This window comes from Oncorhynchus tshawytscha, linkage group LG18, assembly GCF_018296145.1.
Source record: "Oncorhynchus tshawytscha isolate Ot180627B linkage group LG18, Otsh_v2.0, whole genome shotgun sequence".
Taxonomy (NCBI): Eukaryota; Metazoa; Chordata; class Actinopteri; order Salmoniformes; family Salmonidae; genus Oncorhynchus; species Oncorhynchus tshawytscha.
Window position 1 is genome coordinate 311567 of NC_056446.1, and position 24593 is coordinate 336159.

The 24593-nt window shown below is 42.9% G+C and overlaps 1 protein-coding gene across 4 annotated transcripts in view; it reads right to left on the reverse strand.

Annotated features, from left to right (window-relative positions):
* LOC112230633 (serine/threonine-protein kinase MRCK beta) overlaps window positions 1-24593 on the reverse strand; it is a 132634-nt gene that overhangs the window by 45480 nt on the left and 62561 nt on the right. For all 4 annotated transcript variants that reach the window (XM_042300567.1, XM_024396907.2, XM_042300566.1 and 1 more), the window contains 9 exons: window positions 18854-18987; window positions 17883-18125; window positions 15733-15843; window positions 10221-10474; window positions 9694-9799; window positions 9349-9473; window positions 9092-9197; window positions 5682-5830; window positions 2238-2326 (listed from right to left, as the gene is read on the reverse strand). In XM_042300567.1, coding sequence (XP_042156501.1) covers window positions 2238-2326; window positions 5682-5830; window positions 9092-9197; window positions 9349-9473; window positions 9694-9799; window positions 10221-10474; window positions 15733-15843; window positions 17883-18125; window positions 18854-18987 — 1317 coding nt within the window. The remainder of the gene's footprint in view (window positions 1-2237; window positions 2327-5681; window positions 5831-9091; window positions 9198-9348; window positions 9474-9693; window positions 9800-10220; window positions 10475-15732; window positions 15844-17882; window positions 18126-18853; window positions 18988-24593) is intronic.

Below are 24593 nucleotides of genomic sequence, written 5' to 3' on the forward strand. Positions count from 1 at the left end.
TGTACGACCAACTACAATCATACAACATTTGTATGAAGTATAGTATACCAAATACTGTTGATATTAGTCTAAATGAAGAGAATCTAACAACCTAGAGCACCTTCAGAATGTATTCACACCCCTTGACTTCTTCCACAATATGTTGTGTTACAGCCTGATTAAAAAAATAGATTAAGTTGAGATTTTTCTTTTTTCACTGGCCTAATATATATATATATTTCACTGTAATAAAAAATGAAAAGCTGAAATGTCTTGAGTCAATAAGTATTTAACCCATTTGTTAATTATAGCACGCCTAAATAAGTTGAGGAGAAAACATTTGCAAAACTTCTCTAGGGTTGGGGGCAGCATTTGGAATTTTGGATGAAAAGCATGCCCAAATGAAACCCAGGATATGCATATAATTAGTATATTTGGATAGAAAACACTAAAGTTTCCAAAACTGTTCAAATAATGTCTGTGTATAACAGAACTGATTTGGCAGGCGAAAACCTGAGAAATCCATTCAGGAAGTAGGATTTTTGTTTATTTGTAGTTTTCTATTCAATGCCATTACAGTATCCATTGACTTAGTACTTAAATTGCAGTTCCTATCCCTTCCACTAGATGTCAACAGTCTTTAGAATTTTTTTCAGGCTTGTATTCTGATAAATTAGGGAGTAAGAGCAGTCTGAATCAGTGGATCCTGCTGTGTCACAGAGCTTTTTCATATGCGCGACCAGAGAGTGCATTTCTTGTTTACCTTTTATATTGACGACGTTATTGTTCGGTTGAAATATTAGCGATTATTTAGGCTAAAAACAACCTGAGGATTGAATATAAACATCGTTTACATGTTTCTATGAACTTTACAGATACAATTTGGATTTTGTGACTGCTTTGAGCCTGTGGATTACTGAAGAAAACACAAACAAAATGGAGGTTTTCGGATATAGAGACTTTATCGAATAAAAGGAACATTTATTGAATAAATTAATGTCTTCTGAGTGCAACCATATGAAGATCAAAGGTAAGTGATTCATTTAATCTCTATGTCTGACTTGTGTAACTCTTCTAATTGGCTGGTTACTGTTTGTAATGATTTGTCTGCTGGGCTATGTTCTCAAATAATTGTAAGGTATGATTTCGCCGTAAAGCATTTTTAAAATCTGACACCGTTGTTGGATTCACAAGAAGTTCATCTTTAAACCTATGTTTAATAGTTGTATCTTTTCTGAATTTTTATAATGAGTATTTCTGTATTTGAATTTGGCACTCGACAATCTCACTGGATGTTGGCCAGGTGGGACATTAGCGTCCCACATACCCTAGAGAGGTTAAGCATGCGTTCCAGTTTGCAACGCGGCACTAAAGTAACACTGCAATAAATGTGGCAAAGGAATTCACTTTTTGTCCTGAATAACAAATGTATGTAGCAAATCCAATACAACATATTACTGAGTACCATCTCATATTTTCAAGCATAGTGGTGGCTGCATCATGTTATGGATATGCTTGTAATCGTTACGGACTGGGGAGTTTTTCAGGATACAAAATAAACGGAATGGAGTTAAGCAGGGGGCAAAATCCTAGAGGAAAACCTGGTTCAGTCTGCTTTCCACCAGGCACTGGGAGATGAATTCACCTTTCATCAGGACAATAACCTAAAACACAAGGCCAAATCTACACTGGAGTTGCTTACCAAGAAGACAGTGAATGTTCCTGAGTGGCTAAGTTACAGTTTTGACTTAAATCTACTTGAAAATCTATGGTAAGACCTGAAAATGTTTGTCGAGCAATGATCAATAACCAATGTGACAGAGCTTGAAGAATTTTGAAAAGTATAATGGTTAAATGTTGCACAATCCAGGTGTGGAAAGCTCTTAGAGACTCACCCAGAAAAACTCACAGCTGTAAATGCTGCCAAAGGTACTTCAACAAAGTATTGACTCAGGGGTGTGAATACTTATGTAAATGAGATATTTCTGTATTTGATTTTCAATAAATTTGCAAACATTTATTAAAACAGGTTTTCACTTTATCATTATGGGGTATTGTTTGTAGAGGGATAGAAAAAAATTAATTTAATACATTTTGAATTCAGGCTGTAAAACAACAAAATGTGGAAAAAGTCAAAGGGTATGAATACTTTTTGTTGGCAATGTATTTGTGTAAGGTGGCATATGCCAGGGACAGATTTAAGGGTAATGCATGGATGGCCAGAGGTTAGGTTCAGGGTTAGAGCATGGTTGGCCAACCTTTGACCGAGCGGCTCTCCAAGTCCTTCTTCATGCTCTCCAGCTGCTCCGCCATCTCCCTGCTCCTGGACTCGGAATCCTTTAGTTTGCTGTGTGAGAGATTGAAAGAGTGTGTGAGTCATGGGGTGAGAGAGAAAACGCGTGGTTTACATGTGAAGATACATGTGTCTCCACATCCCTTGAAAGGTCAAATGTGAAAGAAGATCAGTCATGCTTACTTATTCAAAATAACACTACATCTTCGCATATATCAACCTTGCATTAGATCTTTCACGTTTGACCCTTGAGAAGATACATGTGTCTCCACATCCCTTGAAAGGTCAAATGCCTGGAGCCAACCATGTGGGGTGGTAACGTGTGTGGTGTATGTATGTGGGGTTAGTTTCAGGGTTATGGTAGAAGTGAGGTTGAAATTCTTCTTATTTTTTTAAATAAATACAGTACCAGTCAATAGATGGATAGACCTACTTATTCTAGAGTTTTTCATTATCTTGACTATTTTCTACATTGTAGAATAATAGTGAAGACATCAACATTCTGAAATAACACATATGGAATCATGTTGAGAAACAAAAGTGTTAAACATAAAAATATATTTTATATTTGAGTTTTCAAAGCAGAATATAGCCCTATTTGGTAAAAGACCAAGCCCATATTATTGCAAGAACAGCTCAAATAGGCAAAGAGAAACGACAGTCCATCATTACTTTAAGATCAGTCAATACGGAAAAGTTCAATTTTCTTCAAGTGCAGTCGCAAAAACCATCAAGTGTTATGATGAAACTGGCTCTCATGAGGTCCACCACAGGAAAGGTAGACCCAGAGTTACCTCTGCTGCAGAGGATAAGTTCATTAGAGTCAACTGAACCTCAGATTGCAGCCCAAATAAATGCTTCGTAGAGTTCAAGTAACAGACATCTCAACATCAACTGTTCAGAGGACACGGTGTGAATCAGGCCTTCTTGGTCAAATTGCTGCAATGAGACCACTACTGAAGGACACCAATAAGAAGAGATGACTTGCTTGGGCCAAGAAACACAAGCAATGGACATTAGACCGGTGGAAATCGGTCCTTTGGTCTGATGACCTGGCCTCCACAATCACCCGACCTCAACCCAATTTGATATGGTTTGGGATGAGTTGGACCGCAGAGTGAAGGAAAAGCAGCCAACAAGTGCTCAGCATATGTAGTAACTCCTTCAACACTTTTTGCAAAGCATTCCAGGTCAAACTGGTTGAGATAATGCCAAGAGTGTGCAAAGCTGTCATCAAGGCAAAGGGTGGCTACTTTGAAGAATCTCAAATATTTTGTTTAACACTGTCACTACATGATTCCATATGTGTTATTTCATAGTTTTGATGTCTTCACTATTATTCAACAATGTAGACAATAGTAAAAAGAAAGAAAAACTCAAATGACTAGGTGTGTCCAAACGTTTGTGTGGTACCGTATATTAACTTCATATGTGACTCGTTTCAGGAAAGTAGGTCTATGTCACACGTGTCACGACTGCATTTGAATATAAACTTTTTTTATATCGAAATGTGTTTTTTGGCAGAAATGACTTCTGGAACTTGTGAACTTTTATGTGCCTTAATAACAAACTTGTATGCCACCTGTAAATCAGAATAAAGTTGTTAAATTACGAGCCTAGTTGTTTAAGCCACAGAAAAAGTCTTGATTGGCTGAGAAAACGACTGGGCTGGACATGCCGAGAAATTATTTTGGATTGGTCTGCCATGCTGCACACTTCTGTCTATAACATGAGCTGGTCAGTATGTGTAAGTAATCCATTCTAACACAGCTTTTTTGAAAGATAACACGTAGTAAAACTGCAAAAGTGCTGCTCTCCACTTTCTGGAGGACCGAGTTTTGAAATCAGTGGAATTAGAGAATGATCGCTAAGGAGATGGAGAAAATTCTAGTGTTTGATTACAAATATGCAGACGGAGTTGAAAAGAGAACACACAGAAGGCTGTTGTATAAAAACCTGTCTCCGGATTATACCTTCAAACTAAGGGCAACCATGGTCCATGCATGTAAGCGGGTAAGTTAGTCTAGCTAGCTCAATTTTCAGATATTACACGTTTCTAATTTTGTCAGAAAGTCATTTTCATTTCAAGTTAGTGTACTTTTAGCTAGTTAACGTTAGCTGGCTGGCTCGCTAGCTAACGTTAAGGGTATGATCTGTGTGTAGTTATATTATTCGTATCTCCAAGGCAATTGCATTGCTAGTTATAGCCTAATGTAGCTAGCTAACAATGAATCTGGTTGGTTAGATACCTGCAAATTCATGCATGGTAGTAACGTTATGAGTTGGGATTATGGTTCATTGTTATGCTATTTATTATTTTATTTAACTAGGCAAGTCAGTTAAGAAAAAATTATTGTTTACAATGACGGCCTACACCGACCAAACCCTAACGATGCAGGGCCAATTGTGTGCCGCTCTATGGGACTCCCAATCACGGCCTGTTATGATACAGCCCGGAATCTAACCAGGGTCTATAGTGATGCCTCTAGCCCTGAGATGCAGTGCCTTAGACCGATGTGCCACTAGCTACACATCTAAACAAAAGACCTCTACTATGCAAGTAACCATTTTAATAGAATGATGTCATTGCGACAACTGTCAATAGACATAGCTGATAAATTCACTCTGGCTATCAACTGCGATTTCAGAGCACTGTTGTCTGAGTGTGCCGGAGCACAGAATAACTGACATTTCCGAACACTCAACACCCGTTGAATAAGGCCGGTGTCAGTTACTGTTGGTAAAAAAGCGTAATTAAATTGTTGCCAGCAGCACAGTTACAGTCACCAATGCTCTGAATAACATAAAAACAGCCTAACCAGCTCTGCTAGGGTGAGTAAAATGGTCAGAATGAGCTGTTCTCTCATATGTGTCGAAGTAGCTAGCAAGCTAGCCAACGTTAGCGTGGGTACTTGACTGCTGCTGTTAGGTCAGAACGCTCGGATCAACCCTACTCCGGCCAGAACATCCAGTACGCACACTGAACACAGAGCGAAATGCTCTGAATTTACAAAACGGACAATCTGACAATGCTCTGAATTCAGCACTTTGAGCACACTGGCACTCCAGATTGTAAATTTACAAACACACCCGTAGTATAAACCAGCCTTTAGCCTTGAAATCTTTGGTTGTTTAGTACATGGCCTCACATGTGAATCCTTAAAGGGATGGGTGGGGCTAAGTCTTTAGAGGTGTGAACGATGCTCAATGGGTGTAGACAAAGAGCTCTCCAGTAGGTGTACCAAAACGTTAAAAGGCCATTTTCTCAAAAGTGATGTTACAAGTTTATCAACTTTCAAAGCAAAATTACTTTCCCATTGTTCCTCAACTGCAGTGTATGATATACCATTTTCTAGCTCTGAGTCTATACTTTTATCCAATGTAAAAAACACCATTGGGCGGGGCTGACCTTTCAAAGGAGATGTTGGCGGCCTTGAACTTGTGGAGCTCCTCCTGGACGAGCTGCTTGGCCCGAATCTCAGCGTCCAGGGCCGACTGCAGCTCCAGACGGGCCGACATGTCCAGCTTCTGGCTGCGGCGCACCTTCCACAGGGGGTCCTGGGGACGAGGCAGGATTATTATATTGTATTCAGGGTGGGGAGCAAGGTTTCATGTGATTACATTAATCAGTGGTCAATTCAACTCGCTCTGAGTATGGGGTGCAGTTAAGAGTACGGCGCTGACAACACCAGGAATGTGGTTTGGATTCTCTGGTGGGCCAAAATGGGCTAACTAAGTCACTTAACTGATTCCTGTCAGAGATGAGTGACTCTGCAACTGGCCAATAAGGTGACTTCCTCTACATGCTGAATCTGCTCCTGTATTCACATTCTCTCCATGGGAAGTCTGGTGACTGGTTTTCCAGGAATCACTGGGTTCCTGTCTATAATCAAGCTGTGATGTAATAGTCCACATGTAACTCAATAGAGTGTGTAAGACGTAAGAATCCATCATTCTAGAAAAAAAAGATAACTGAACATGGCCTCAATGAAAACACCGGTTCAACAATAAAACCTCAAACACAACCATATCGGCCCAACTGAAATACAATTCAGCAGGTTCAAAAAATCCTATGAGATTTCATCAATTCCACCCTACCCTCTCACAAACACAATGCGATGGACATGTTAAAATGAGCGAAGGAGGGAGCGTCATTCAGCTGCCGATGACAAATGGACTTTTCAGGATGACATTCCATGGATGCTGGTGGATCGCGTAACATCGCGGCCTAACGAGCCAGGAAATGATGACGCATCATATGGGGGAGGTTAGAGAAAGAGAGACAGGAGAGAAAGAGAGAGGGGGGGGGGGCAATATGTCTGGAATGGATGCTGATATCAATATCACATTCAGGATCGATACAGTGCTATATAGTGTATGTGAACCACTGACATACATACACTGTACAAACGTCAATATGGAGCACAGTCCAGAACATTCAATTGTTTGTACATTTTGCACAGCACAAATGTGGAGCCCTTTCTACTCAAAGTAGCTTGAGTGCTATATGAAAAGTAATTGCTTACATTTTGTTAATTGTGACTGAAAGCCATGTCAAATAGTGCCTTCTACCAATAGGTGCCCTTTACAAGGCATTGGAAAACCTCCCTGGTCTTTGAGGTTGAATCTGTATTTGAAATTCACTTGCTCGACTGCGAAACCGTACATATAATTGTATGTGTGGAGTACAAAGATGAGATGTTGTAAAAAAAATCATGTTTAACAAAATGATTGCACACAGAGTGAGTCCATTCAACTTATTTAGACTTGCCATAACAAAGGGGTTGAATACTTATTGCTTTCCATTTTTAATTGCACTGAACAAAAATATAAACGCAACAGGTAAAGTGTTGGTCCCATGTTTAATGAGCTGAAATAAAAAAATCCCTGACATCTTCCATAAGCACAAAAAGCTTATTTCTCTCAAATGTTGATTACAAATGGGTTCATATCCCTGCTAGTGAGCATTTCTCCTTTGCCAAGATCCATCCACCTGACAGGTGTGGCATATCAAGAAGCTGATTAAACAGCATTTATTTATTATTTAACTAGGCAAGTCAGTTAAGAACACATTCTTATTTTCAATGTAGGCCCATAGGGCTCCTGTTAAAAGTACAGAACTATGGGCCTACAGTAAGTCAAACCTACTCCATAAGCACCCTTTTCCATACATATAGTTCTGTACTTTTAACAGGAGCCCTATGGGCCTACAGCAAGTCAAACCTACTCCATAAGCACCCTATTCCATACATAGTTCTGTACTTTTAACAGGAGCCCTATGGGCCTACAGTAAGTCAAACTTACTCCATAAGCACCCTATTCCATACATAGGGCTCCTGTTAAAAGTACAGAACTATGGGCCTACAGTAAGTCAAACCTACTCCATAAGCACCCTATTCCATACATATAGTTCTGTACTTTTAACAGGAGCCCTATGGGCCTACAGCAAGTCAAACCTACTCCATAAGCACCCTATTCCATACATAGTTCTGTACTTTTAACAGGAGCCCTATGGGCCTACAGTAAGTCAAACCTACTCCATAAGCACCCTATTCCATACATAGTTCTGTACTTTTAACAGGAGCCCTATGGGCCTACAGTAAGTAAAACTTACTCCATAAGCACCCTATTCCATACATATAGTTCTGTACTTTTAACAGGAGCCCTATGGGCCTACAGTAAGTAAAACTTACTCCATAAGCACCCTATTCCATACATATAGTTCTGTACTTTTAACAGGAGCCCTATGGGCCTACAGCAAGTCAAACTTACTCCAAAAGCACCCTATTCCATACATATAGTTCTGTACTTTTAACAGGAGCCCTATGGGCCTACAGTAAGTAAAACTTACTCCATAAGCACCCTATTCCATACATAGGGCTCCTGTTAAAAGTACAGAACTATGGGCCTACAGTAAGTAAAACTTACTCCATAAGCACCCTATTCCATACATATAGTTCTGTACTTTTAACAGGAGCCCTACGGGCCTACAGTAAGTAAAACCTACTCCATAAGCACCCTATTCCATACATAGTTCTGTACTTTTAACAGGAGCCCTATGGGCCTACAGTAAGTCAAACCTACTCCATAAGCACCCTATTCCATACATAGTTCTGTACTTTTAACAGGAGCCCTATGGGCCTACAGTAAGTCAAACCTACTCCAAAAGCACCGTATTCCATACATAGGGCTCTGGTCAAAAGTCGTGCACTATGGGGCCAACTCAGTGTGGCCTTGTGTTAGCCCTGAGATTGGAAGGTTGATACCAAACTATAAAAATAGGATTTGTCTATACTTGGCACTCAGCATTAAGGAAATAGATTGGGGGTAAGGAAGGCACTGCGACAGATTACCCTTCTGTCCAGGGGGAGTACTTGTACCCTCACGCTCCTATGAGTCATTCCGGCAAACTTACACTGGAAGCACCACTGGGGCATCAGAAAAATTGTAGGTTTATACCACAGCAGTAATGACAAGGTAAAATTAGTAGACAGGGTGTAGCCTACACACTACACAGCTTGTGGTGCTCAGAAACAGCTGCTGTACCCTCCAGCCAGGCACCTGACCTGCTTCAATTAACATCCGGCTGAAGTGTCAATAGAGCGTGTGTAAAACAAGTTGTTATGAAAGGATAAATGTGTTCAGCAGGGAAACTTTAGAATCACGACAACAAGGGAAAGGAACTGTCTGATGTGGTGGTAGTCCCTAGAGACGCCTGCGCTCAGACCAGGGGGGGGGGGCTAATTTAACAATGACAGATACAAACACCCCGGAGGGGATGGGGCGTGTGCGTGGGTTTCTCTCTGGTACCCATCTTACCAGGGGCCTGGAGCCCAGGCTGGAGCAGCGGAGTGACTCGAGCTCCTCGGTCATCTTGGAGGCCAAGGCCTGCAGGTAGCCGCGGGCGTCTTTCTCATCGCTCACCCTACGGGGTCAGACAGACATCAGCTTAGGAAAGGTCTCTGAAGAATCTATACAGGCCGTACACAGGGTTTAAACATTTTAAAAACAGAAAAGGAACATTTGCTATCCTATTGGACAAGTTCACTGCCCCGTACAGCTGCCTTTCCCCTCACCACTGAATGATCTCGGCAATCTGGGCCTCCCAGTGAGCCACGCTCTCCTTCCTAGAGGCCAGGTCCTGCAGCTCATCCTCCAGCTGACGGTTCTGAGCGGTCAGCTTGTCCACAAACGTACACAGCTGAGAGAGAGAAAGCAGGAGATGGAGGGGGACCGGGAGATAGTGGGGGAGATGGAGAGGGGGGAGAGAGAGAGAGTGACAGGAAAGGAGAGAGCAGGAAAGAGGTAGAGAGTGGGGGTAGAAGAAGAGAGCGATAGCGAGAGAGTGTCAGGTTAAGTGTCCATTCACAACGCCTGTCTTTCCCACAGCGTGTACCTCTGTACGTATGCGTGGTCCTTACCCTGTCGGTCTCCGCGGTCAGCTTGCCGTTGTCCTCTGTCAGCATGCTGCGCTCACGCTCGTACTTGTCCTTCAGAGTGCCTACTGCCTCGTCCATCTCGGTTTGCCTGCACACACATGCACAGAATGAGATCTCAAGTACTCAAGTCTGCAGGCCAAACAGTCAGTCACCCTTGGTTAAACAGCTTGGGGACAGGGAAAATGTAGCCCCTCTTACATCTATAGACGGTTCATATGAGCTCGAAATGAAAGGCTTGTTTTGAAGCTGTAGTACTCGTTTATAATTAGGTTGCTTACAAAGGTCGGAGTAAAACAAGTTTATATTTGGGGTTCTGATGGGGGACGACAGTTGAACTGAGCTCACAAGTTATATTCTCCAAGAATCAATGGGTATAAATAATTATAGTGGATGCTAGCCTAGCCCACCTCTCACTCTCGACAAAGCCTATGCTATTAAAACCTGTCCTAGCTAAACCTCTACTATCCTAACCTACCTCTTGCTCTTGGAAAAGCCTATCCTAAACCCACCTCTCTTTCTTGGCTTTCTCCAGCTTGTCCTTGAGTACGAGCAGCTCCTTGTTAAGGGAGAGCTGCTGGCCCTCTGAGTCGTGGAGCTCTTTCCGGAGGCCCTTGAGCTCGCTGGTGTGGGAGGCCCCGCGGCGCACCAGCTCCTCCTCGTAGGACAGCACCTTCTTGTCCAGCTCCGACTTTACCTTGGACAGCTCCTGAAGCAGCCCTGGGCTGCTGCTTCCGCTGCCGCGTGCACTGCCCAGCTGCTTCACCTGGGGGGAGGAAGCAAGAGAAATGGCAAATAAACAAAAAATGTACGACATGAAAGAGAGAAAGTTTATAAATCCTCCTAACTTCTTGGTGACAGGGGGGCAGGTTTGAGTAGCTTGGATGAATAAGGTGCCCAGAGTAAACTGCCTGCTACTTTTTGTCTGTTTTGTTGTCTGAGCGCTGTACTCAGATTATTGCATGGTTTGCTTTTTCCGTAAAGTTTTTTTTAAATCTGACACAGCGGTTGCATTAAGGAGAAGTATATCTCTAATTCCATGTATAACACTTGTATTTTTCATCAACATTTGTAATGAGTATTTCTGTAAATAGACGTGGCTCTCTGCAAAATCACCTCATGTTTTAGAACTACTGAACGTAACGCGCCAATGTAAAATTACATTTTTTTGTAAAAGTATGCACTTTATCGAACAAAACATACATATATTGTGTAACATGAAGTCCTATGAGTGTCATCTGATGAAGATCAAAGGTTAACTTTATCTCTATTTGTGCTTTTTGTGACTCTGCTCTTTGGCTGGAAAAATGGCTGTGTTTTTCTGTGAGTTGGTGGTGACCTAATATAATCGTTTGTGGTGCTTTCTCTGTAAAGCCTTTTTGAAATCAGACACTGTGGCTGGATTAACGAGAATTGTATCTTTAAAATGGTGTAAAATACTTGTATGCTTGAGGAATTGTAATTATGAGATTTTTGTTGTTTTGAATTTGGCGCCCTGCACTTTCACTGGCTGTTGGCGGGGTGGGACGCTACCGTCCCACATATGCCAGAGAGGTTAAGGATCTACGGGATCGGTGTCCCTATACCGGGACGGTTGTTGCATACGTGTGCTATTGTGACTAGAATGATGTCCTGGAAAGTTTGTTACTTACATGGGCAGAAAGCTTAAATTCTTGTTAATCTAACTGCTTTGTCCAATTTACAGTAGCTTTCACAATAAAAAACTACCATGCTATTGTTTGAGGAGAGTGTACAACAACACTTATCACGGCAACTGGTGTGATACATTCAGTAATCTTGCTCTGATTTTTCATCCTGAGGGTCCCAGAGATAAAATGTAGCATTGTTTTGTTGGATAAAATCTATTTTTATATTTAAATGTAGAAACTGGGTTCTACAGTTTGAACCCCTGTTGAAAAGGAAAAAAACTGAAAATGGGGTGGACAAAGTGACAGGCTAGCAACGTCACAAAAACGACAGACAAGAATGTCTGAATTTTTTCTCTCATCATTATTGCCTTGCTTCCTGGAAGCCAAGGGACCTCCCAATCCAGCCCTGACTGAGTCAGCCCTGGTTTAGATAAGAAGTACTGGAATTGACTTCCGGCGCCGACAGAGATGGCAGCTTCGCTTCGCGTTCCTAGGAAACTATGCAGTTTTTTTTGTTTTTTTACATGTTATTTCTTACATTAGTACCCCAGGTCATCTTAGGTTTCATTACATGCAGTCGAGAAGAACTACTGAATATAAGATCAGCGTCAACTCACCATCAGTACGACCAAGAAAATGTTTTTCGCGACGCGGATCCTGTGTTCTGCCTTACAAACAGGACAATGGAGTGGATTCCATGCAGCGACCCAAAAAAACGACTCCGAAAAAGAGTGAAACGAGGCGGTCTTCTGGTCAGACTCCGGAGACGGGCACACCGTGCACCACTCCCTAGCATTCTTCTTGCCAATGTCCAGTCTCTTGACAACAAGGTTGACGAAATCCGAGCAAGGGTAGCATTCCAGAGGGACATCAGAGACTAACGTTCTTTGTTTCACGGAAACATGGCTCACTGGAGAGACGCTATCCGAGGCGGTGCAGCCAACGGGTTTCTCCACGCATCGCGCCGACAGAAACAAACATCTTTCTGGTAAGAAGAGGGGCGGGGGCGTATGCCTTATGACTAACGTGACATGGTGTGATGAAAGAAACATACAGGAACTCAAATCCTTCTGTTCACCTGATTTAGAACTCCTCACAATCAAATGTAGACCGCATTATCTACCAAGAGAATTCTCTTCGATTATAATCACAGCCGTATATATCCCCCAAGCAGACACATCGATGGCTCTGAACGAACTTTATTTAACTCTCTGCAAACTGGAAACGATTTATCCGGAGGCTGCATTCATTGTAGCTGGGGATTTTAACAAGGCTAATCTGAAAACAAGACTCTAAATTTTATCAGCATATCGATTGCGCAACCAGGGGTGGAAAGACCTTGGATCATTGTTACTCTAACTTCCGCGACGCCCCGCCCCCCTTTCGGAAAAGCTGACCACGACTCCATTTTGTTGATCCCTGCCTACAGACAGAAACTAAAACAAGAGGCTCCCACGCTGAGGTCTGTTCAACGCTGTTCTGACCAAGCTGACTCCACACTCCAAGACTGCTTCCATCACGTGGACTGGGAGATGTTTCGTATTGCGTCAGATAACAACATTGACGAATACGCTGATTCGGTGTGTGAGTTCATTAGAACGTGCGTTGAAGATGTCGTTCCCATAGCAACGATTAAAACATTCCCTAACCAGAAACCGTGGATTGATGGCAGCATTCGTGTGAAACTGAAAGCGCGAACCACTGCTTTTAATCAGGGCAAGGTGTCTGGTAACATGACTGAATACAAACAGTGCAGCTATTCCCTCCGCAAGGCTATTAAACAAGCTAAGCGTCAGTACAGAGACCAAGTAGAATCTCAATTCAACGTCTCAGACACAAGAGGCATGTGGCAGGGTCTACAGTCAATCACGGACTACAGGAAGAAATCCAGCCCAGTCACGGACCAGGATGTCTTGCTCCCGGGCAGACTAAATAACTTTTTTGCCCGCTTTGAGGACAATACAGTGCCACTGACACGGCCTGCAATGAAAACATGCGGCCTCTCCTTCACTGCAGCCGAGGTGAGTAAGACATTTAAACGTGTTAACCCTCGCAAGGCTGCAGGCCCAGACGGCATCCCCAGCCGCGCCCTCAGAGCATGCGCAGACCAGCTGGCCGGTGTGTTTACGGACATATTCAATCAATCCCTACACCAGTCTGCTGTTCCCACATGCTTCAAGAGGGCCACCATTGTTCCTGTTCCCAAGAAAGCTAAGGTAACTGAGCTAAACGACTACCGCCCCGTAGCACTCACATCCGTCATCATGAAGTGCTTTGAGAGACTAGTCAAGGACCATATCACCTCCACCCTACCTGACACCCTAGACCCACTCCAATTTGCTTACCGCCCAAATAGGTCCACAGACGATGCAATCTCAACCACACTGCACACTGCCCTAACCCATCTGGACAAGAGGAATACCTATGTGAGAATGCTGTTCATCGACTACAGCTCGGCATTCAACACCATAGTACCCTCCAAGCTCGTCATCAAGCTCGAGACCCTGGGTCTCGACCCCGCCCTGTGCAACTGGGTACTGGACTTCCTGACGGGCCGCCCCAGGTGGTGAGGGTAGGCAACAACATCTCCACCCCGCTGATCCTCAACACTGGGGCCCCACAAGGGTGCGTTCTGAGCCCTCTCCTGTACTCCCTGTTCACCCACGACTGCGTGGCCACGCACGCCTCCAACTCAATCATCAAGTTTGCGGACGACACAACAGTGGTAGGCTTGATTACCAACAACGACGAGACGGCCTACAGGGAGGAGGTGAGGGCCTCTCGGAGTGTGGTGTCAGGAAAATAACCTCACACTCAACGTCAACAAAACTAAGGAGATGATTGTGGACTTCAGGAAACAGCAGAGGGAACACCCCCCTATCCACATCGATGGAACAGTAGTGGAGAGGGTAGCAAGTTTTAAGTTCCTCGGCATACACATCACAGACAAACTGAATTGGTCCACTCACACAGACAGCATCGTGAAGAAGGCGCAGCAGCGCCTCTTCAACCTCAGGAGGCTGAAGAAATTCGGCTTGTCACCAAAAGCACTCACAAACTTCTACAGATGCACAATCGAGGCTGTATCACCGCCTGGTACGGCAACTGCTCCGCCCTCAACCGTAAGGCTCTCCAGAGGGTAGTGAGGTCTGCACAACGCATCACCGGGGGCAAACTACCTGCCCTCCAGGACACCTACACCACCCGATGTTACAGGAAGGCCATAAAGATCATCAAGGACATCAACCACCCGAGCCACTGCCTGTTCACCCCGCTATCATCTAGAAGGCGAGGTCAGTACAGGTGCATCAAAGCTGGGACCGAGAGACTGAAAAACAGCTTCTATCTCAAGGCCATCAGACTGTTAAACAGCCACCACTAACATTGAGTGGCTGCTGCCAACACACTGACACTGACTCAACTCCAGCCACTTTAATAATGGGAATTGATGGGAAATGATGTAAATATATCACTAGCCACTTTAAACAATGCTACCTTATATAATGTTTACATACCCTACATTATTCATCTCATATGCATACGTATATACTGTACTCTATATCATCAACTGCATCCTTATGTAATACATGTATCACTAGCCACTTTAACTATGCCACTTTGTTTACATACTCATCTCATATGTATATACTGTACTCGATATCAGCTACTGTATCTTGCCTATGCTGCTCTGTACCATCACTCATTCATATATCCTTATGTACATATTCTTTATCCCCTTACACTGTGTATAAGACAGTAGTTTTGGAATTGTTAGTTAGATTACTTGTTGGTTATTACTGCATTGTCGGAACTAGAAGCACAAGCATTTCGCTACACTCGCATTAACATCTGCTAACCATGTGTATGTGACAAATAAAATTTGATTTTATTTTATTTGAAGTATATACAGTAAAGTAGTTTTGCATGCCAGGCCATAAACCTTGCTCTAATGCAACCCAGTCAAGCCTCCATAATGCTCTATGGGGGCCAGCTGTAGGTCTAGACCCATTGCCAACAACAACACACACACACTATATATCGCCATGCCAGAGGGAAGACCCCTCAGCTAGCTGGGGGGGAAGGAAAAAGATAGAACAGGGGGATAGGGGAGAGCGTACGAGTATATTGGAGAGAGCGAGGAAGTGGGAGAGGGGAAAGAGAATGAAAGGGAGAGCAGGGGGATAGGGGAGAGAGTAAGAGGATAGGGAAAAGGGTGGAAAAGGGAAGCACAGCAGGGAAAGGAGAAAGAGGTAGGTGGGGAGAAGGAGAGGTAGGGATAGGGAGAGGAGAGTTGAGACAGGTAGAGGAGGGAGAGGGGAGAGAACGTGAAAGGGCACAGGAACATCAGTGAAAAGGAGAGAGTGTGAACTCTGACCTTGAGGATCTCCAGTTCCATCTCCAGCTGTTTGGAGTAGACCTCGCTGTGCTCGCGCAGCTTACGCTGCTTAGATGCCTCCGCCTTGGCATCCTCCAACTGGGCCTCCAGCTAACACACAAACACATTGAGACAAAGCAGAGATTAACGTCAACATACACAGAGTTTTATATACCTTCCACCAGGAAATATTTATGCACACATATACCACGTTCTCATTCTGAACCACACCAAACATTCATGGGCATGTATTGAGTAAATATGTGTATTGGCATTATGCATACCAGTACTGTGAATAAGAATGTCGTTCCGTTTGCATAGAGTAAAGTTCACAGGTAACTTTTGAGATATTTTGTAGTCACGTTGTGCAAGTTGGAACAGGTGTTTTTCTGGATCAAACGGGCCAAATAAATTGACATTTTGGATATATATCGACAGAATTAATCGAACAAAAGGACCATTTGTGATGTTTATGGGACATATTGGAGTGCCAACAGAAGAAGCCCATCAAAGGTAAGGCATGTTTTATATTTTTATTTCTGAGTTCTGTGTCGCGCCTCCAGGGTTGAAATATACTTTTCTCTCTTTGTTTACGGAGATGGTATCCTCAGATAATAGCATTGTATGCTTTCGCCAAAAAGCCTTTTTGAAATCTGACATGTCGGCTGGATTCACAACAAGTGTAGCTTTAATTTGCTATCTTGCATGTGTGATTTAATGAAAGTTTGACTTTTATTGTAATTTATTTGAATTTGGTGCTCTACATTCTCCCTGGCTTTTGGCCAGGTGAGACGCTAGCGTCCCACATATCCTAGAGAGGTTAAGGGGATTCTGACATTCAGATGGAGAAATAAACAAATAGATAAAAAGCTGATGACAAAAGATACAGCTGGAGAGGTGTCACGATCGTTATAATGAGTGGACCAAGATGCAGCGTGGTATGGTTCCATCCTCTTTATTAGGTAGTAAAACTCAAAGAAAACACTAAACGAAACGTGAAGCTCAGGTAGTGCTCGCAGGCAACTATACATAGACAAGATCCCACAAAACACAATGGGGCAATGGCTACCTAAATATGATCCCCAATCAGAGACAACGATAAACAGCTGCCTCTGATTGGGAACCATACCAGGCCAACATAGATATATATAATTCACCTAGATAACCCACCCTTAATCACACCCGACCTAACCAACATAGAGATGTTTATTCTCTATGATCAGGGCGTGACAAGAGGAGAGAAGTTGGTTTGTGCTTTCTGAACGGCAGGAGGAGCCATAGCACTAAAACAGGTTGTGTGTTGAGGTTTAGAGTCTGGTATTCTTGTATAGACACAGTCACATAAGCACACACACACAGTTAATAATACACATATCAACCACAACCAATACACTCAATTATGCCCTCATCACAGAAAGCTAAACATTGCTAATTTGCTTAATGTTGCTAACACATTGCCATTCCACCTCCGGCATGCTAACTTTATCCAAAATTGTTAGCGTGCTAAGTGTTAGTGAACTTAATGTTAGTAAGCTAAGACTTAGCAAGCCAAATGTTACCAGAGATGGTAGAGAAAGCGAAACCTCCACCTCCTAAATGTTTTCAGGTCGGGGCAGGGCCACTCTGGTTTGCTTATTGCCCCTGACCTGCAGAGGTGGTGTCCCAGAGACTATAGAGAAAGGAGACATCTCACTGGCAAATTGTTTCTGGTCAGGATGGGGTGGGTGGGGTGAGCGTGGTGGGGACAATAAGTTGACCAGAAGCAGCTGTTCCCTCTCTCGCGTGAGCATGCCAGAGATAATGAAGGAACCGTGAGCTCACACAGGAAAGTATACTCACGAGAGAAAACGGCCACTTACAAAGACAGGAACCTTGACAAATTTTTTCAACAGTAAATGGCCTGAGTGAACTCTTAAATTATCCACCATTATAGATGCTAGCAAGCAAAGACTTAGCAAGTGAACAAGATAAACGTTAGCAAGCTAAGAGTTAGCAATCTAAGTACTAGCAAGGTAAAGGTTAGCAAGCTAACTGTTAGCGAGCTAAGTGTTATAAAGCAAAACCAAGTAAATTGTTACTTAGCAAGCTAAATGCTAGCACTTTAAGTGTTAGCATTAGTGAGCAGCGCGCTAGTCACTTTTACGTCTCACCTCCTTACGAGCCTTCTCAGTCTTGCGGATGTCCTGGCGCATTGCGTCCACCTTCTGCACAGCAGCATCCATCTCCTCCTCCTTGTCGCGGAGCTGGCGCGAGAGGCGCTGCTTGGTGGAACGCAGCTCGGCCATGCGTTCACTCAGCTCAGAGAACTCCTGAAGGGCCAGTTTCCGCTGGCTATGGGCCTCCTTCAGCTCCTTGGTCTGGGACTTGAGGCGCTCCAGGGACTCCACCAGTTGCTGTTGGTGGAGAAGGAGAGGGGAAGCATGGGGGTGAGAGAGTTGGAGAGAGTAGATAAGGGAGGGAGAGAGTGAGAAAGAAGGAAGGAGGGTGAGGTAGGTTGTAGATGGGGAAGAGATGGAAGGGAGAGAAAGGTTGAGTGAAAGGGTGGGTGGGTAGGTGAGAGAGGGGAGGGAAATGGAGAGAAAGAAAGAGTCAGGAGAGAGCAGAGGAGGAAGGGTGTGAGGGAGTGAGAGGGCAGCAAAAGAAAAGAGAGCAGAGGAGGAAGGGTGGGAGGGAGTGAGAGGGCAGCAAAAGAAAAGAGAGCAGAGGAGGAAGGGTGGGAGGGAGTGAGAGGGAAGCAAAAGAAAAGAGAGCAGATGAGGCAGGAGAGATGGTGAGAGAGAAACAGACAGAGCCAGACAGAATGAAAGGTGAGTAGATTAAATGAGGAGAGGGAGCGAAAGCATGAGAGAAAGAGAGAAAGGAGGATGAGAGGAATCAGGAGAAATAAAAAGTAATCAGTGAACTACCAATTATAAGCTCGACTGACACTAAAAACGTACATAGATAATTAGCACCGAACAAATTCATCATCTCCAGCTCCACACCAAAATGTGAAAATGGTGCGTTTCTATGGCTGCCTGAACTTGTCCAATAACAAACACATGGTGTGCACTAATAAAAATGAGCCTGGGGTAGGGGGGTGGGTTTGAAGGTCAGGGGGGGAAGAGAAGAGTGATGTTACCTTGTGGATTTCCTCCTTCTCTAGTCTAAGGGCTTTGACTTGCTTGTCCAGGGTCTTCAGCTTGGAGGAGGAGCTCTCGAAGTCCTGGCGCAGCGTCACCACCTCCTCCAGCTGGTGCTCCAGCTTATCAGAGTCTGAAAGATGGCAAAAAGGGGAGGGACATCCTGGTTAGCGGGATGGTGATAAGTTAGGGTCAATGTTTTCCCAAAAGGTCACAATTTCACTGGACTTCAGACTGGGTTTCAGGAAGAAATCTTATGTTTTTTTTACAAAATAAATCAAACTAATAAAACATACTACTTTGTTTATGCAAAAGATGACAAGAACTGAGCCCTACAGATGAAGAACCATAGATGTGCCTTATATATACACACAGTACCAGTCAAAGGTTTGGACAACACCTACTCAAAAGGTTTTTCTTTATTTTTACTATTTTCTACTTTGTAGAACTGCACCAGCTTCATGAGGAATGCTTTTCCAACAGTCTTGAAAGAGTTCCCACATATGCTTAGCACTTGTTGGCTGCTTTTCCTTCATCCTACAGTCCAACTCATCCCAAACCAATCTCAATTGGGTTGAGGTCGGGTGATCGTGGAGGCCAGGTCATCTGATGCAGCACTCCATCACTCTCCTTCTTGGTCAAATAGCCTTTACACAGCCTGGAGATGCGTTTTGGGTCATTGTCCAAATGATAGTAGCACTAAGGGCAAACCAGATGGGATGGCATTTCGCTGCAGAATACTGTGGTAGTCATGCTGGTTAAGTGTGCCTTGAATTCTAAATAAATCACTGACTGTGTCAACAGAAAAGCACCCCCACACACATACATGTACACACACACACACACACACACATATATATATACACACACACACACACACACACACACACACATATATATATATATATATATATATATATACACACCGTTGAAGGAGGTTTACATACATTTAGGAGTCATTAAAACTCATTTTTCAACCACTTCACAAATTTCTTGTTAACTTCTTATGGGCAGTATTGAGTAGCTTGGATGAATAAAGTACCCAGAGTAAACTGCCTGCTACTCAGGCCCAGAAGCTAAGATATGCAATATTATGAGTAGATTTTGATAGAAAACAATCTGAAGTTTTTAAAACTGTTTGAATGATGTCTGTGAGTATAACAGAACTCATATGGCAGGCAAAAACCTGAGAAAAAATCCAAACAGGAAGTGGGAAATCTGAGGTTTGTAGGTTTTCAAGTTTTTGCCTACCCAATATACAGTGTAAAATGTGGTCCGATTGCACTTCCTAAGGCTTTCACTAGATGTCAACAGTCTTTAGAACTTTGTTTCAGGCTTCTACTGTGAAGGGGGCGCGAATAAGAGCTGTTTGACTAAGAGGTCTGGCAGAATGCCATGAGCTAAGTCATGCGTGCGGCCGTGAGAGTGTGCTGCATTCCTTTTCATTTCTAAAGACAAAGGAATTGTCCGGTTGGAACATTATTGAAGATTGTTAAAAACATCCTAAAGATTGATTCTATACTACGTTTGACATGTTTCTAATAACTAATATAACTTTTTTGACTTTTCATTTGGACTAAGTGCCTGAGCCTAGTCAATATGGATTTGTGAACTAAACACGCAAACAAAGTATTGAGATACACTTTTGTTATTGACCAAATACTTATTTTCCACCATCATTTGCAAATAAATTCATTAAAAATCCTACAATGTGATCTTCTGGATTTTTTTCCCTCATTTTGTCTGTCACAGTGTACCCATGATGAAAATTACAGGCCTCTCATCTTTTTAAGTGGGAGAACTTGCACAATTGGTGGCTGACTAAATCCTTTTTTGCCCCACTGTATATCCAGAGTAAAACAAGTCCTATATTGACATAACCTGAAAGGCCGCTCAGCAAGGAAGCTGCCACTGCTCCAAAACCACCATCATAAAGCCAGACGACGGTTTGCAACTGCATATTGGGACAAATATTGTACTTTTTGGAGAAATGTCCTCTGGTCTGATGAAACAAAAATAGAACTGTTTGGCCATAATGACCATCGTTATGTTTGGAGGAAAAAGGGGGAGGCTTGCAAGCCGAAAAACACCATCCCAAACGTGTAGCACGGGGGTGGCAGCATCGTGTTGTGGGGGTGCTTTGCTGCAGGAGGCACTGGTGCACTACAGAAAATAGATGCCATCATGAGGGAGGACAATTATGTGGATATATTGAAGCAACATCTCAAGACATCAGTTGAAGTTGAAAAGTTGAAGCAAAGTTGAAGCTTGGTCGCAATGGGTCTTCCAACTGGACAATGACCCCAAGCGTACTTCCAAAGTTGTAGCAAAACGGCTTAAGAACAACAAAGTCAAGGTATTGGAGTGGTCAGGGCTTTGTGATGGCCTCAATCTCATAGAAAATGTGTGGGCAGAACTGAAAAAGCGTGTGCGAGCAAGGAGGCCAAAAACCTGACTCCGTTACACCAGCTCTGTCAGGAGGAAATGGGCCAAAATTCACCCAACTTATTGTGGGAAGTTTGTGGAACATTTGACCCAAGTTTAAATTGTTTAAGGCAATGCTACCAAATACAAATTGAGTGAATGTAAAGTTCTGACCCACTGGGAATGTGATGAAAGAAATAAAAGCTGAAATAAATCACTCTCCACTGTTATTCTGACATTTCACATTCTTAAAATAAAGTGGTGATCCTAACTGACCTAAGACAGGGAATTGTTACTAGGATTAAATGTCAGGAATTGTGAACTGAGTTTAAAATGTAATTGGCTAAGGTGTATATAAACTTCAGACTTCAACTGTGTGTGTGTGTGTGTGTGTGTGTGTATATACATTATATATATATTTTATTTTTACAATAAACATACTTACATACTGTCAGAAGTCAATTATTTGAGTGCACAATAAGACATATACAGAAAGGAAGTTGAGTTTACAATAAAAAAAATACTCTTTATTATTGTCAGAAAAAAAAAATCGTCCCCACACTCCCCTACCATGTAGGTCCATTGCTTGGTCAAGAGTTGTTGACATCTGATAGAGTTTAGCATAATAGATCCCTTGCATCAACTGGATTTGCCGAGCTTTGTTATAACGGCCACTGATCGCTCTACATAAACAATATCTTGAAAATATGATTCTCATGTTTGAGACAAGAGGATTGTAGGGGTAATCCAAGCACTAAGGATAACCTTTTTGCTGCTGTTAACCCCGCATAAATGATTATGTTCTGAACCATTTGCAGAACAAGTGAAGAGTCATCATTCAATAAAATAAAGGTGCATCTTTGTTCACAGGGAAACCCATCATTTTGTAAGGAAATCTGAAATATGTGACCAGAACTGGGACCCCACAGGACATTCCCAAAACATGTGACCAGAACTGGGACCCCACAGGACATTCCCAAAACATGTGACCAGAACTAGGACCCCATAGGACATTCCCAAAACATGTGACCAGAACTGGGACCCCACAGGACATTCCCAAAACATGTGACCAGAACTAGGACCCCATAGGACATTCCCAAAACATGTGACCAGAACTGGGACCCCACAGGACATTCCCAAAACATGTGACCAGAACTAGGACCCCATAGGACATTCCCAAAACATGTGACCAGAACTGGGACCCATTCCCAAAACATGTGACCAGAACTAGGACCCCATAGGACATTCCCAAAACATGTGACCAGAACTAGGACCCCATAGGACATTCCCAAAACATGTGCATTAGTGGTGTTCCAACAGCAATCATATGTCATCCATCACATATTGGAGTAGGAATCAGCTTAATCTTAAAACGTCTAAATGGGGTTTCATAAAGTCTATGTATAAGCTGGTGTGCTGTGTTTTTAGAGGAAACAAAAACATTCTCCCAAATTATATCTCAGTTCAGGTTGTGTCCCAATCCCTGCATTTCACAGTTCCATACTAGTGACACCCAATGTAAAGCAGTTAACAGACAGCAGCCAATCATATGTATCAGAGACCATTTTAGATGTTAATGAAGGGTCTATCCATGTAAGCATTATGTGGGATGTTAACGGGGCATCCCATGGTAGACCATAAGCTTTTAACAAAGATCTTAACTGTAAGTAAAGGAACCATGAAAAGCCTGGAAGTGAATACATTTGTTTGAGGTCCTGGAAAGGTATCAGTCAATTATCATTATACATGCCTCACAACGTATGGCCACTCTTATCCGTTCACAATGGGTACACAAAAGGCTTATTGTTTGTCAGCAGGTTATGTCATATAGGAGAAGGTTCACAGAACGTCTTAGTGTTGCCTATATGTTCATCAGCGTAGTACCATACTTGTAATGAGTTGGAAATAATTGAACCAAATTTTATGAACGCTGTTTTGACCTTGATACCGGAAGAACCTTCACTGTAAGTCTATGCGGTGCAACAAGTGCCTCCATGCCTCTATAAGAAGCTGCAATAGAGTCATCGGACGTTACTCAAGGATTTTATTTGTAAAGACAAGTAATATAATTTGTAATGTGGAAGAGACAAGCCTCCTATTCCCTTTAATTGTGTAAGAGTATCATATGGAATGTGTGGCTTTTTATTATTCCAAATAAATTGAGGTCATTGACTTCAATTCCTCAATGTATTTTGACGGAAGTGGTACAGGCAGCACAGAGAAAATAAAATGTTGTCGACCGAGTACGTTCATTTTTGCTATAGCAATCCTACCTTGTAATGAGATAAGAGAGAACCCTCTCTGCAAATCAGAGGTGATCTCCTCTTTTAGTTTGACATAGTTCATTCTGCAAACTTGAGACATTTTGGTGGGTATGCATACGCCCAAATAAATAAAGTCTGCCTCATGCCACTGCACTGGATATGTAGTAGGCAAAGTAAGCAATTCCACAGGGCAATTAAGGGGCACCAGTATAGATTTTTCCCCAGTTTATTTGATATCCAGAGAATTAACTGAAAATAGTAAATACTTTCAGAATCAGTGAAAGAGAAATTGAGATGTCTAAGAAATACAATAAAGGTGTGATCGGCAGTGAGTGAGATTTTATGCTACCTTTAATATCGATGGGTGAAATAAGTTGATCTAATCACTTGAGCAAGGGGTTCCAAAGATGGTGCAAAGAGCGTTGGTGATAACGGACATCCTTGTTTTGTGGAACGTTGTAAACAGAAAGTCTTAGATATAATGTTTCCGGTATGCACAACTACTTGGGACGCATGAATACAATGTTTTTAACATGGAGATAAATCCTTTACCAAAAACCAAAGGCCTCCAAAACACACCAGAAATAGTTCCATTCTAGCCTATCAAAGGCTTTTTCTGCATCCAAACTAAAAAGTGCAGCAGGGACTGGGTCATTTTTGGACTCATTTATGATGTGGAATAGACGTCTAATATTGTTTACCCTACACCAGGACTGCTTTACTGATGACTAAATATTTTAGCCAGCTACAGTTTGCAGCCTGAACCCAATAATTATCCAGCCAGCTAACCTAGCCAGCCAGCGAACCATGTGCCAGCCAGCTAACCTAGCCAGCCAGCCAACTCAGCAAGCGAACCACGATCCAGCAAGCGAACCACGAGCCAGCAAGCGAACCACGAGCCAGCCAGCTTGGCGAGCCACGTGCCAGCAAGCTAACCTAGCCAGCTAACCAACTCAGCTAGAGAGCCACGTGCCAGTCAGCTAACCTAGCCAGCCAGCCAACTTAGCTAGCGAACCACGTGCCAGTCAGCTAACCTAGCCAGCCAGCAACT